The sequence below is a fragment of the Vigna radiata genome, chromosome 2 (genome assembly GCF_000741045.1).
Source record: "Vigna radiata var. radiata cultivar VC1973A chromosome 2, Vradiata_ver6, whole genome shotgun sequence".
NCBI lineage: Eukaryota > Viridiplantae > Streptophyta > Magnoliopsida > Fabales > Fabaceae > Vigna > Vigna radiata.
Genome location: NC_028352.1, coordinates 7,450,516 through 7,465,474, shown reverse-complemented (window position 1 = coordinate 7,465,474; position 14,959 = coordinate 7,450,516). Strand labels below are relative to the sequence as shown.

Genomic DNA, 14,959 nt, shown 5'->3' with positions numbered 1-14,959 from the left:
TATAATAATATATAATATTTCATATTTAATATTGGTCATAGTTAATATGTCTTATAATAATATATAATATTTCATATTTAATATTGGTCATAGTTTTTTTAATCATATAAATATAATTAATACGGTGTGAGTGTTATTATCTTCTTCACAAAATATACATTCACTTTATAATTTATATAAAATTTAAGGGGAAATTAAAATTGTATAAGTCATAAATTTGACATAGATTAGTATTGTCCAAACGGTTTAGAACTCGTGAATGAACAACTCATCACAAATTCAGACTGAGTTGAATTAAAAATAATTTGAAATATCAATACAGATCAAATTTGAGTCCAACTTATTAAGAAACTGACACACTTGAGTTTAACTCATTGTGAATTTACCTAATCATTAATTTGTATTTCAATATTATTAGTTAACACTTTTTTTTATGGTATTGGAGATGAAAGATAAAATAGAAAATATTTCAAGAGAGCAAAACATTCTGGATTTATCTCTTAAAGACTCTACTATCATAAATAGATAAATAACACAAAATTATTAATGTTAATACTTATTTGTTTTGCTTTTTAGTCTTGATTTTAAATTATATTTGGAGTCTAAGATGATTTTGAATTATATTGTATTTTTATTTTTATTTTGAATTGTATGTTCAAATTTAATACAATTTTAAATTAAAATTATTTAAATTCAAATTATAAAATATTTGTTATTTTTTTTAATTGAAAAAATAATTTGTCATAAGTTATTAAGACAAAACGTAATTCAAATTCTTTTAATTCGAATTAATAAACTGAATTGAATTGACTTATTAAATAATAATTATTTAATAAATCAAGTAAAATAGTCGTTTTGAGAATAATGAATGATGTTCAAATTGTTTATACAACTCTTTTACACATTCTAATAATAATTTGAAATGTTATTTAATATATAAAAATCAAGAAAAATAAAAATATTATATTTATTTAGTTGTAAAATTTAAAAATTAAATTGTATAGAAAGAATTTAATTAAAAAATTCAAAATCTGTATCTAATAATATATTTAATTCTAAAACTTATTATAATTTATATTAAGATTATTATATTTTAATAGATATTGTAAAAGAATATTAATAGTAGGCCTTACTAAAAGAAAAAGAGGGAATAATAATCCCTGACGATGCTCCGTTTAAGCAGGGCAACAAATTGTTTGTTTCTGATTTTTCTTCGTAAGGCAGGTAATAGAATTTTGAACTCCACGGTTTGTCTAGGAAAGAAAGAACAAAATAAACAGGAGAAATGGATGGATAAAATATCTCTCTTAAATTCCAACGTTCACCATCACTCCACACTCAACTCTCACACTCTTTCCTTACTCTTCCCTTTCCAAATCTCACACATTTTCCATTTTCCATTTTCCATTTTCGCTCTCACTTCCATTCGCGTGTAAAACCCTAGCACCTTCGCTTCTTCATTCCTGCAAATCCACGTGCCAGATCTGCAACCGTTAAGCTATGCACACCACTGCGCATACCGCATAGCATATAGCTTGTAACAAACATGTCCAATTCTGATTCTAACAACCGTAACAGCCTGGCTCCGTCGCCGCCGGAGCCAAAGCCAATGCCGCCTTCTTCCTGGGCCAAGAAAACAGGTTTCAGGCCCAAATTCTCTGGCGAGACCAATGCCACCGATTCGGGCCCGATAACCATCCCTACGCCCAACGTCGATATTGAGGCCGGTCGCGTTCGAACTCCGGCAACTACTAACGGCGTCGCACAAGGCGACAAGCCTCCCGTTCCGGTTCCGCCTCGGCCTTCCATGGCAAAGAAGCGGGGAGACTCCGACGGCGTGCCGAAGAATTCGGTTCCGAGCACCAACGGACAGGCGGCGGCGGCGGAGCAGCCACCGAGGAGAAATACGAGGCACGAAGAAGTGGTGGACGGCTTGCCGGTGGAGGTCGACGAGTTCGTGTCAAGGCACGCTCATATGAAGTACGAGCTCAGAGATTCACCTGGTTTAGGTATTGAAATATTTTTTAATTTGGATTTGAATAATTGAATGGCTCGTTGGTTTGATTTGGTTATGGTTGGAATTAAACTATGATTTCAATTTTCGTATGTGTTACTGTAGTTCCTATTGGCGTATACGGTGTTCAACACTACCTTTCGATGTTAGGTTCGTTGGTTCTGATTCCGCTTGTGATTGTTCCTGCCATGGGAGGCACTCATGTGAGTTGTTTTCATCAGGCTTAGTCTGTGTTTTCTTGTTGTGTGGTGTTTGGTTTTGGTGGCCAAGTTCTTGATGTGTTAGTGAGTGTAGGAGGAAACTTCTATGGTGGTATCGACCGTGCTCTTTGTCTCGGGGGTGACTACTCTCTTGCATGTTGCTTTTGGCTCCAGGTTACCCTTGATTCAGGGCCCTTCTTTTGTCTATCTGGCGCCAGCGCTCGCCATAATCAACTCCCCGGAGTTTCAAGGATTGAATGGAAATGTTTGTATCTTTACCCTTTCGTTTTATCTTTCAGAATCTAGGAATTTTATTCCCTGCAATCATGAATTCCGATTGTTGATGCTGGATGAAGTTTATATGATTCACATTTTTACTTACAAGATAAAATATGAGCTGTCTGATTTTCGTTCAATAAACAACAGGAAATCTGATTCCCAGAAGATATCGATTGCTGTCTGTATATTGTTGCAGCAGTTTCTGATTTTGTTTAGTTACTCATAATTGGGGAGCTATGTCACATTTTAAATTTTCTGATGGAATGATTGAAAAAAAAATAAATAGATGATGAGGTTTATTTCTTTATTTGCAGAAATTCAAGCATATAATGAAGGAGCTCCAGGGGGCTATAATTATTGGTTCAGCTTTTCAAGCTTTACTTGGATATACTGGACTTATGTCACTGTTAGTAAGGTATGGTTTTGGGATTTTCTCTACTTGGTTGCTTTTGTTTGATTTTACATATACACAGTTCAACTTTTCACCAAACTGAATAATTGTGCATTAATGCAAGTGGTGTGCTAAAAGCTGAGAAATTCACGTTACCCGAATCGTAAAGGTTGCAGTGGAACTTAGACAAAAGTATTGTTATGGAGGGGCAAAAATATTATCGCATAAGATTTCATTTCTTAGTTTTTTTTTTCTTTTATATATATATATATATATATATATATATATATATATATATATATATATAACTTACCTATTTTTTTCATATTTAAATCTTTCTTAAATTATTTTTTAAAATGTTCAAAAGTTGTTTAAAAAATATATATTTTAAAAAACATATGTATAATTTCAATTATATTAATTGTTAATTTTTTATACTCAAATTATTGTGAACTATATCAATGGGACATCCACCCATTTTTTTTAATGAAAACTGATGCATTATTGGTCATGAATAACATAAGTCATTTTGAAAAACAATTCATTGAGTTGAGTATGAGTAGTTAAATCAATCACCCCTTAAAACTTTTAATTTTATGAATATTTCTGAAATAAAATTAAAATCGTGACATTATTATTAATTAAAACTAACCACTTTAACTACTTTTGTCTGATATGATGAAATAAGTATTTGTGTGGATGAATTGGATATCCATTCATGAGAAAATATAAAGGAATGAATTATATTTTTATAAATAAATAAAAAATAAGTTAACAATTTAGTTTTATCTGATTCACCGAGTTTGTCACTCCTAATTATATTTAATGGGTTGAAAACATATAGAAGAAATTCCAAGATTATTGACCATATTACATATGGACTTCATACATGAATATTTATGACTGTATGAATGTTTTTAAAACTGGTCCATTCATTGAATTGCTCATGATACTAGTTCAAGGTTCAATTGTTCACTCATAATCGAACCAGTATTAACAAAGTAATATGAAAAATAGTATTAAAGAAATATAATATCACAACTTATAACACCAAAAATACAAAGAAAATATCATTCTATAGTTTAATAACATTCAAAAGTATAAAGTCGTACTTAGATTTAAGTTTTAACAAACACAAGTACACAACAATGTTCATTAACAAATAGCAGGTTTACGTGTAAAATAAAAAGGGAAATAACATTTTTTTTTCTTTTGTTTTTCTCCCCACCTTTTAATGAACAAAAAAAAAATGAAAATGGCCTCATATCAAGCATTTTTCAATAACCCAATATAAATCAATCTTTCGGAGTTTTGACCAGTTTTTTTTTTTCTTTGACTGGTTATTAGTTATATGATTTAATTTAGGCCAGACACTACACTGACATTCCAGTGAAACACACACACATATGTATATATACATGTGTTTGTGTACGTATATGCAAAGCTTGCATTAACATATCCTGACCCTGTTGTACCTTATATTTTAAAAATGTTTCTGTATCCCTGACGCAATCATCGTACTAGTTGAGCTAACTCCTGACAGCATTTCTTATAATAAATAATTGAAAAATTCAACACTACAGAAGGTTATATAAAATTTAAATACGGTCTATAATAATATTAGTAATGGTGTTCTCATGCTAACCATCATTAGATGATGATTTATGTAGATCTAAAAAATTTCTCCTCTTCCATAATAGAACTAGTGAATATATTAACCAAAAATTGCTAGATAAGCAATATACTTTTAGAATAGCTTGAGTATTTTCTGTTGGTTTATGGTATTGATACTGTCAGTTCCCATAATTAAGATGTTGAGATAATTGTACCATCAAAAAGTGTTTTTTTTTTTAAAAAAAGCTTTACGTATACCTTCTTTGAATATGATTCCTCCCACCAATCCCACCTATACAACCCCCCCTTGTTGTTTTATGCAATATGAAACTTTGTCCTTGACCTTTAGTCACAACTTAAAATTTTCAATCCTTTCGTCACAATTTAAAATTAAGTCACTTCATTGCCTGAGTTGACTGAAATAAAAACATCAAATTTCGGTCTTACTTTCTGTTCGGTGTAGTTGATAATGAGCCTCATTTTATGTGTTTCCTTACAGGTTGATAAATCCTGTAGTTGTAGCCCCAACTATTGCTGCTGTTGGACTTTCATTTTACAGTTATGGTTTCCCATTAGTTGGTACATGTATTGAGATCGGTGCAGTTCAAATATTAGTGGCTATTGTTTTTTCTCTTGTAAGTTTGTTTAATTGACCTTGAGTGTTATTTCTTTTAATATAGATTCACTCATTTATTCTTTATTTAAAAAATCCTGGAGTGTGTATAGTATTGCGTGGTGCACTGGACTAGAATTTGTAATCTTTTATTTCTTTATTTCCACAGTATCTTCGTAAGATATCTGTTCTTGGGCATCGCATATTTCTAATTTATGCAGTAAGTTGACTGCTACAATATCTTACGTAACTCTTTAGTCGTTGAAATAAAATTCTGGCTTTAGCAAATGATTTCTGTTTTTTTTGCCTAATTGCCAGGTTCCTCTGGGACTGGCAATTACATGGGCATTTGCTTTCTTGCTGACTGAAGCCGGAGTATACAGCTACAAAGGGTGCGATATAAATATACCTGCCTCAAATATGGTTTCAGAGCATTGCAGAAAACATTTTTCAAGGATGAGGCGTTGTCGGGTTGATACATCTCAAGCATTGTTATCCTCTCCATGGTTTAGGTTTCCTTATCCATTACAATGGGGTACCCCTGTCTTCCATTGGAAAATGGCTCTTGTAATGTGTGTGGTTTCCTTAATCTCATCAGTAGATTCGGTGAGTTTCTTGTCTTTGTCTTCCTGGGCTGTATTTCTTGTCTTTCTCTTCCTGGGCTGTATTTTATCTTACTCTGAATATGTTGATCTTTTGATATATGCTATTTCAGAAAAAAAAAAAAAAAACTAGGTATCTTCGGGCCCTTATAGCATCTTCATAGCCATTTCTAGCATTATTGTATTTATAAGTGTAAATGATAGATATAAAGTCGGTTATCTTTAACCTGTTCTCCTCTGTTTTTCAGTCTATATAAGGCTTGTATTCTTTGTATTTTCAGTAAGCTTTTATGAAAGTATTTTCTTTGCCTTTCTTCTCTTGTTTCCTTTAACAATAAGGCTTCTCTTTTTCTTTGACGTGGTACAGGCTTTGATGGCAAATTGTGATTTGTATCTAGTACCAACTTCATAACTTTGTTCTGGTTGTATTGTATTTACAAGACCATCCTTTTTCTTGGATTTGCACCTACTACTATGATATACATTTAATAAAAATGCTCCTTTGGAGGGTAAAATATTAACCTTGCATATGCTATTGTAAGTTAATTTTTAACTGAAACTTTGTCAATAAAGGTGAAAAACTTTTGCTATTGAAATTACACATCATGGGATGCAAACTTAAAATTCATGATTTTCAACTTGTTATAATTTATATGATCACTGTCTTTTCTTTTGCCCATTATCTATTAGCATCAAGTAAACACCAAGTGTAAGGTGAGTAATATTGCATTGGTTCTATCTCAAGACTTAGGACATTGCTCAATCAATGACAATAAATATTTAATTGATAAAGTTTCAAGAATTTTGATGCTGCAAGGTGGTTATCAAATAAAAATATGTGTTGCTCTAGTTGAGAACAACGGTATAATATCTCAAGTAAAATGATATGTTCCTTGTATTTTTCTCTGTATGCAGGATTATAAGAAATCATTGTACCGTGTCATTGATATTTGTTTACTTTAATCTTTCCAGGTTGGCACATACCATGCATCTTCGTTATTGGTTGCATCCAGACCACCGACTACAGGAGTTCTTAGTCGAGGAATTGGCATTGAAGGTCTTTCTAGTGTCTTGGCTGGTCTGTGGGGAACTGGAACCGGTTCTATAACTTTAACTGAAAATGTTCACACAATTGCTGTGACTAAAATGGGAAGCCGCCGGGCAGTTCAACTGGGAGCATGCTTTCTGATAGTGTTGTCTCTTGTGGGTAAGTTTCTGTAATTTTTCTGCGCTTGGATCTAGTCTAACCTTCTTCAGATTTACACTTATTCTTTATCATGAAGTTTCTTTGGTTTCCCAGTGATTCTCAAATTTCATTTTTCTGGTCTGCAGCAATTAGAACAATTATTTTATGTGAGACATATAATGTTTGTAAACATCATTCTGGAAATCAAGCTTCCAGAAGAATTACAGGGTGTAGAATAAAAAATTGCCTTATCGTAGTTCATTATGATGTCCAAACTGAATTATAAATCTAATCCTATATAAGTTCTTGTCCAAATAAATGCCTACTGCTATTTTCACTTGATCAATGATTTCCTAATAAGTGAATAAAGAAATATGTCTTTTGGGGCAAAATTTGATTAGTGCAAAGTTTCCAAATATATCAATTTGAGTAGTGTTAGAAAAATGGTCCAGCAAGAGGGGGAGGGGGTTGAACTTTCAATCGGGTTTGAAATTTACTGAGAATTATTTCCTTTGAGTCAAATGGTTTCAATGATCAACAAAGAACTTCCCTTTTATAAGATTGTAAGGTACGACGAGGTCTTCAAATCAATACGCAGTTTCAGCTATTGCTGTATCAGGTTTAAAAATCTTCACATTTTTAAGAAAACATGTCATATGCCCCAAACTTATGAGTTCAAGGGGTAAAGAGAAAGTAACGTAATGAGATTTGTATATTGGTTCACTTTTAACCATTCTAGTCTTTCAATCAATTGATTAGGATTCCTCCAAATTTTCAAAAGTTTATAAACACACTTCACAGGCAAAATCTTAGAAAGTTTAACCCCGAAAGTTTCTTGAACCCCAAAAGAACACTTTCAAATTCACTTATGAAAATCTAGCATAAGTTATACACTTTAACACAGCCCTGTCTGAAAGATTTATAAACCCACCATGCAAAAGAAAAAGTTTAGAATATCATCTGAGTAAACCCTCACAAGCAAATCACTAATCTTTCATAGGAATGTTGAACTTCTTTCATCTTAATCCACAAAGATTTCTTGATATACTTTTGAAAAGATGTTAAACCACTGTTTAAAAACTTGATTTCTCTCTCAAAAAATCTCGTTGATCTTTCTGTGAAAACGATTTTATGTGGAGAAAAGGGAGTTTTCAAACCTTTTATAGTTGTTGGCTGTCGAATTTAATGTTAGAATGCTCTTGTGACTTCTGAAGGAACAAAGCCTCGTGCATGTTTATAAATTAAAGTAATTTTAATACATTCATTATTTGATCAAGCTGATTTAATGGATTAAACCAGACAACCTCCACCTGTTACCCTTCTGTCTTTTAGTCTGTTAAATCTAACAAAATAGAAACTTTTTCTTCCCTCTAATATCATCATCAAATGTAAGAAGAGGGAAAAATTGAAGCATTTCAAAAAAGTTGTCACAAAACAAAACATATTCATTAATGGATTAGACATTAGAGCAACACATTGAATTCACTCAAAGCATGGAAAACTAATTATTTCTTGCTAATTGAAGTTGTGCAATTTATTCCTTGATCTCAACAATTTGCTGCTTGAGATTTTGAAAACTAATAGTGTAATCTTCTTGTGTTTTCGATTATCCTTCAGCACAAGATAGTTAATTCTTCTTGAGTTTTCCCTTGTCCTTCAACAAGACAGGCAATTCTTGAGAACCAGAGTTAATTGGTTTTCCATGCTTTGAGTGTGTTCTGCGTATTGCTCTAATGTTTCCTTGGTTTAAATGCCATTTGAGTTTATCTATTCTCGAAGTTTTCAATGTAATGTATGAGTTTATTTATTGAATGTTGTGTTTTGTAATCTCATTCATTAATGACAATGTTGTGTAATTTTTTCATTGCTTCATTCTTTTTCATTACCATATAATTATATTTGGTGATATCAAAAGGGAGAAAAATATTTTATTGCTTTACAAAACCTGAAGACTTCATCGACACAAAGTATATAACGATAAAGGAAAGTTTGTCATCTTGGTTCCAATGTAATGTGAGTTTATTTATTTAATGTCATGTTTTATAATCTCATCCATTAATGAAAACGTTTGTGATTTTTTTAATTGCTTCATTCTTTTTCATTAACATATAATTAGATTTGATAATATAAAAAGGGAGAAAAATATTATATTGTTTTACACAACCTGAAGACTAACACAAAGTATATAATGATAAAGGAAAGTTTGTCATCATCACATATGAAGAGTTTGTTGGCAAGTGATGCAATAACTCTTAGAATTGTTGTAGATTCAAACCTTGTATTTGACTTTTTAGATATAGTGGTCATGTGTTTTTCCTTTTATTTTTTGTTTTATACACATTAGAAAGATTTTAAATGTTCTTTTGGTAATTTCTAGTTTAATCCATTGAAGTTATTATCAAAGAGATTATATGATTGGATTTAACATAATAAAATGGAGAATGTAAATGTGAAGTTTATATGATTTAATTGATTTAATCTATTTAGAGTATGTCTTGGCAAAACTTGTTGCTAAGCTCATACCTAAAAGTTTCGAAATGATAAACTAGCTTATAGGATTAGAAGTGCTTGGTAAACTAGATGATAAACTAGTTGGTAAATTAAAGGATATAACTACATAAGTTTTATTATATAAATGAAATTTATGTTTTTAACAAAAATATAATGTTATGTAATTATAATTTACATTTTTCAAGTAACTAAATTATTATTAATCTTGTTAGTACTTTTTTTTTAAGTCGTATAGACTTTTTTATTTGAAAAAGTAATTTTGTTTAAATAAGTTGATGTCATGAGTATTAATTAAATTTAAATCTTCATACTTCTCTATTTAAGCTCCTGTAACATGATTATTTTTAACAATTTTCACTCTCTAATTTTCACATTGCATCATGAAATAAAACATTAGTTATTTCAATTTATAATAAATCTTTTTTTTTAATTTGAACTACATAAAAAAATAAAAAAGCAAGCCATCAAATACTAAAATTAGTGCAATAATTAGTTGTCTAAGGGGTAGTAATGGAAGAAAATTAAACAAATTGCAAACTAGAGGCCAGCTGAAGTAGGTTGTAGTTTATAAGCTAGAAACTCTTCAATAAGTTATTTTGAGTATTCACAGCAGACTTTTATGTTGGTCAAACTATCTTAAAAGCTAGTAGTTTATTGGTCTTAAAAGACACTCTTAAAATCATTTTAATCCATTAAAATGTAAGTCTTTTCTTCAAAACTCAAAGGGCAGCAAATATAAAGGTTTGAAAACTCTCTTTTCTGTATATCAAATCATTCTAACAAATGATCAAATAGGTTTTTGTGAGAGAAATCAAGTTCTTCTACAATGGTCTAAGCTTCTTGTGATGTTAGACAATCTCAAAATAATCTTAGGTTGTTTACATACATATGATTAGATAATTTTGCAACCATTAGTATTCAGTTTTCCCTGCATTTACAAATGCTTTTCCTAAGTTGCATATTTTCAAATTACTAACTACCATAATATTTTATGATAGCAATATTATTTTAGCATCATCGTGAGATATGTAAATAACCCGAAAATGCTCAATTATATTAAAATTTGTGTTGGATTTGATACATGTTTGACTGACCCAGCTACTTTTGAGGTATTTGTGCTTCATATTTCGTTGCAGCTAAATGCTTCAATGGGGGCTTTATCTAACTGGATGCTAGTTAGCCCTTTTTGAATAATGATCTAGAGTAGAGAGATTTGTATCTTCCAAGTGAAAGAACCTATCTTGCTTTCAATTTGTCTGTTGAACATGTGTGCTTTGAAGCAGTATAGCTACTGGCATTACATAAAATCTCAATTCTAACCGAAAAGTGGTTCGAAGCTTCTCTGAGATACTTTCTCAGTTCTCCTATCCATATTTTTGGCATATAAGAGTGGTTATTCATAACCAGTGTTACCAATGCCATTTAACCACTGTTCATCACAAAGTCCATCAACCTACATAGAAACATTAAATAAGTTGTTGATTTTTCGGATGTCTGTATCCATTTTTGTGACTAAATGAGTCATAATACAGTTAGGATGTGTGATTTATTCAGTCTGCTTTTTGCTGCCTTTTCTTATGCCCATTTTATATAGTTTTGTAGTTTTATGCTCTCATCTGTGAAACAACTTCTTTTACAAATTATCTGTGCTTAATTTTGCTTATGCTGCACAACAGGTAAGGTTGGAGGATTCATTGCTTCAATACCTGAAGTTATGGTTGCAGGTCTCCTCTGCTTCATGTGGGCAATGCTCACTGCATTAGGCTTGTCAAATCTACGGTATAGTGAGGCTGGAAGCTCTCGCAATATCATCATAGTTGGGCTATCACTGTTTTTCTCTCTTTCAATACCTGCATACTTTCAACAATATGGCATTTCTCCAAATTCCAACCTGTCTGTGCCAAATTACTTTCAGCCCTACATTGTGGCTTCTCACGGGCCTATCCACAGCAAATATGGAGGGGTATGCCTGTGTCTTTTATGTTTTACTGGCATGTGTGTGATGCTTGAATTTATGTCAAATTTTCAGAAAAGATAGAAAGTAATCCAAAGGCCACTTTCATCTCTCTAGATGGGTGTATGGCTCATGAAACTCATTACATGTTTAGTTCCATAATACTCTGAATGAACGTTGAAACTACCCATGCTTAATAGGTATTTGGTTTCTTATTGTAAGGTCAAAATTGCCAGTTACTCCATAGTTTTTACCAAGTATTCATTATGTGGTGAAACTGTTAAGCTAAAAGGTATTGAATTCATTATGTCTCTGGAATTGGTATTAATTATTTTTGTTATTTTAACACTTGAATGCAGTTGAATTATGTGTTGAACACGCTTTTTTCGCTACACATGGTGATAGCTTTTCTTGTGGCTATTATTCTGGATAATACCGTACCTGGCAGTAAGGTGGAACGTGGGGTATATGTTTGGTCCGAAGCTGAGGTTGCTAGAAGAGAACCTGCTGTTGCTAATGACTATGAGTTGCCCTTCAGAATTGGTCGGATTTTTCGATGGGTCAAGTGGGTTGGCCTGTAATGTAGAACGCTTGTGTTTCTTGAGTGTACTAGTAATTGGTAATGCATCTTTGTGTTGTAAGTTATTAGATTAAACTTGTAGCTAGTTTTTATTCATTCCAAATATCTAGGTCTATTTTTTCATAGAGGCGAGAGATTAATCATTTTCAATGTATATAGACTTTTTTTTAGCTCTCTCAAAGCTTCATTTGCAAATCCTAGTTCAGACTAACTATATATAATTATAATTGTCATGAAAGGTTTGTGCTGTTGTCAATATCTCTAGTTTAATCTTCATTGCGTGTTATTTAAATTCATTACAAAAAATGCTGTGAAACGATGCAAGCCTATGCATGTATTTGCTAAAATCATGGTTATCAAACTTTCAAGTTAACTTTTAAACTTTTACGAGTTTACGTTTTCAGACATGTCTTCCGAATTAATTCGGAAGTAAATTCTTTTCTGCGTAAATTCGGTAGAATTAATTGTGAAATCGATAGAATCGTGTAGAATGAGTGATTCTATGAACTTGAAAGGGGGAAAAATTAAGAAAAACAAGATCGTTTGGTTTTTTTTTATTATATATTTAATGAAATGTATCAAAATTAATGACAATAATCCAAGTATTTATGTTTTACAATATTTATTTTTATGAACTATATATCTATAAATTTTATTTATTTAAAGTTATATAATTTTGTAGACTTATTTGAATAAGATATTATTTATATAGTATTTTTCATCTGAAATAAATTCTTACGAGTTTACGAATTGAGTTTACGAGTCGAGTTTACTCGACTTTCACGAGTTTACGTAAACTCGCGAGTTTGATAATCTTGACTAAAATCATTTTTTATTTTAAATTCCCTAATTAATTGGATATGTATTGAAACTGTGTTTTCGATTTGAAAACAAAGACAAATTCAATGTCCATTAGACATAGATTAGATAAGATACTTTTTATTTGTCTTGGGAGAAACCATATTACTTTCTCTATAAAGATATATTTGGTCCGAACTTTGTTGAGGAATCATTGATTAATCCTCTACAAGGAAATATTTATGTAGGTCATGCATGAATGAGAATCTTCAACTGTGTATTAGACGGAGTATTCTTTTGTTGTGCCTTTAATCAATACATTTGTGGCTAACTTTAGAACTTTCAGGTTAATTTTGGTCATGATATCTTTTTGGTGGCTTCAATTAAAGCATTACCAACTCATCTTTGATTAGATTTGCCAGTGAAAATGATTTAATATTTTTAATTTTTTTATTTATATAATGATACAAGTCTTTACATGGAATTATTATTAATAAATCATACATTTTATTGTCTAGTTTGTGTAGCCTATTTTAGGAAGACTAACTAAGATAGCAATTTAATCAACTATTTGTCTTATCTTAGGAAAACATAATAATATACACAGGGAGACGAAAATAAATGACCTACATCCCTCTCAAATTGATGCTATTTGGATGTGTTAATTTGCTAATTAGAAAGTAATGACGCAAATTAGAAATAACTTTTAAAAATTTGCTAATTAGAAAGTAATGATGCAAATTAGAAATAACTTTTGTTGAAAATATTCGCAACTTAAATTTACTTCTATGTTTAGTTTGCTAATGTGATACTAAAATAGCAACAATATGAACAACTTATATTTCAACAAGAAGAGACATTGGATCAATTGAGGAAATTCAAATATCAGACGAAAAATCATGTTCTTATTTCAAAATAAGTAGCAATCATGATGATATTTTGATTCAATAGATGCTATATAAATTTGTATCTGTTTCTTATTTTTCCACGGGATCGACGAGGAGCTAAGAATTATACACCAACCATCGACGGATCATCGAATATCAAGACATTCAACTCAATCAATATCACTATAAATAATAAATGTAAGACTTGTTTCAATGGAAAAGAATAAACCTTGTTGACAGATTGTTTAAAGTAGCAAATTATATGATGGATTGTTGTTAAGTGTATAGCAAGGACAATGTGTAAACACACACACTTCTTTAAATGATATGTCAAGTAGTACATTGATCAAATAATTAAGACTATCCATAATTATTGATAAAATAAAGGATAAGAAAAAAACACCCTCATTGTAGTAATATTTAACATTAACTTTAGAAGTAGTATACACCAAATTAGCTTGATGGAGAAATGTACCTCAAAACTAAGATCGTGATTTGAACCTTTTGATTAAGTTTCTCGATGGATGTCTAATCAAAGACAATAATAACCATATCATCGTAAGGAAGAAAATGAACAATTCTCAAATTGTCATAGGTGTGTAATGGAGAGGAAGTTTTGTCAATTGTCATTTGGAAAACAAGTTTAGATGTCTCTAATCATAATGAATTCCATATTTTAGTTTTTACCTAAGGCAATGAATCGAGTTTTATAACAGTTAAAATCATCAATTTAGTTTTATATAACACATGTTAATACCTTATAAATTTGATATGGACGAGAAATCTCAAGCCAAATTTTCTTTAGTTGGTATGCATACTTTGGCACTTGAATCTGCTCGAACATTCATTGAATCTGAGGTTGAAATTGACTCCTCTGCCTATAATGTGGCAATCTATGCATATGGTTCAGCTGGAGATATCAACAAGGCCTTGAATATATATATGAAAATGCGGGATAAGCATGTGGGACCTGACCTTGCAACGCATATATATCTGGTTGGTTGTTATGGAAAAGCTGGCATGGTTGAAGGTGTGAAACGGGTATATAGCCAATTAGAATATGGAGAGATTGAGTCAAGTGAGTCTTTGTACAAGGCTATTATAGAAGCCTGTAAAATTTGCAATAGAAAGGATCTTGCCGAGTTAGTTAGTCAAGAAATGAGATTCGTATTAAACTCAGAAGAACATTCTGAAGTTGGAAGTGAAGGTCAATATGATGTTGGAAGCGAAGATGAATACGAAGTTGGAAGTGAAGATGAATATGAAGTTGTAAGTGAAACTGATTATGACGAATTTTGATACAGCTTCTTCAGGTTCCTGAGGCTGACAA

At 31.2% G+C, this 14,959-nt stretch overlaps 1 protein-coding gene across 2 annotated transcripts; it reads left to right on the top strand.

Annotated features, from left to right (window-relative positions):
- The first annotated feature begins 1,200 nt into the window (after nucleotides 1–1,200).
- On the top strand, nucleotides 1,201–12,217 carry LOC106756313 (nucleobase-ascorbate transporter 12). 2 transcript variants are annotated; one of them, XM_014638695.2, is made up of 10 exons: nucleotides 1,201–2,009; nucleotides 2,120–2,217; nucleotides 2,309–2,479; nucleotides 2,808–2,908; nucleotides 4,998–5,133; nucleotides 5,281–5,331; nucleotides 5,430–5,717; nucleotides 6,686–6,920; nucleotides 11,087–11,373; nucleotides 11,724–12,217. In XM_014638695.2, the coding sequence occupies exons 1-10, from the start codon at nucleotides 1,547–1,549 to the stop codon at nucleotides 11,943–11,945; spliced, it is 2,052 nt and encodes a 683-aa protein (XP_014494181.1). In that variant the 5' UTR covers nucleotides 1,201–1,546; the 3' UTR covers nucleotides 11,946–12,217. The 2 variants fall into 2 exon arrangements, with proteins under 2 accessions (XP_014494181.1, XP_022634250.1); XM_022778529.1 differs by lacking the exon at nucleotides 5,281–5,331.
- The last annotated feature ends 2,742 nt before the right edge of the window (nucleotides 12,218–14,959 follow it).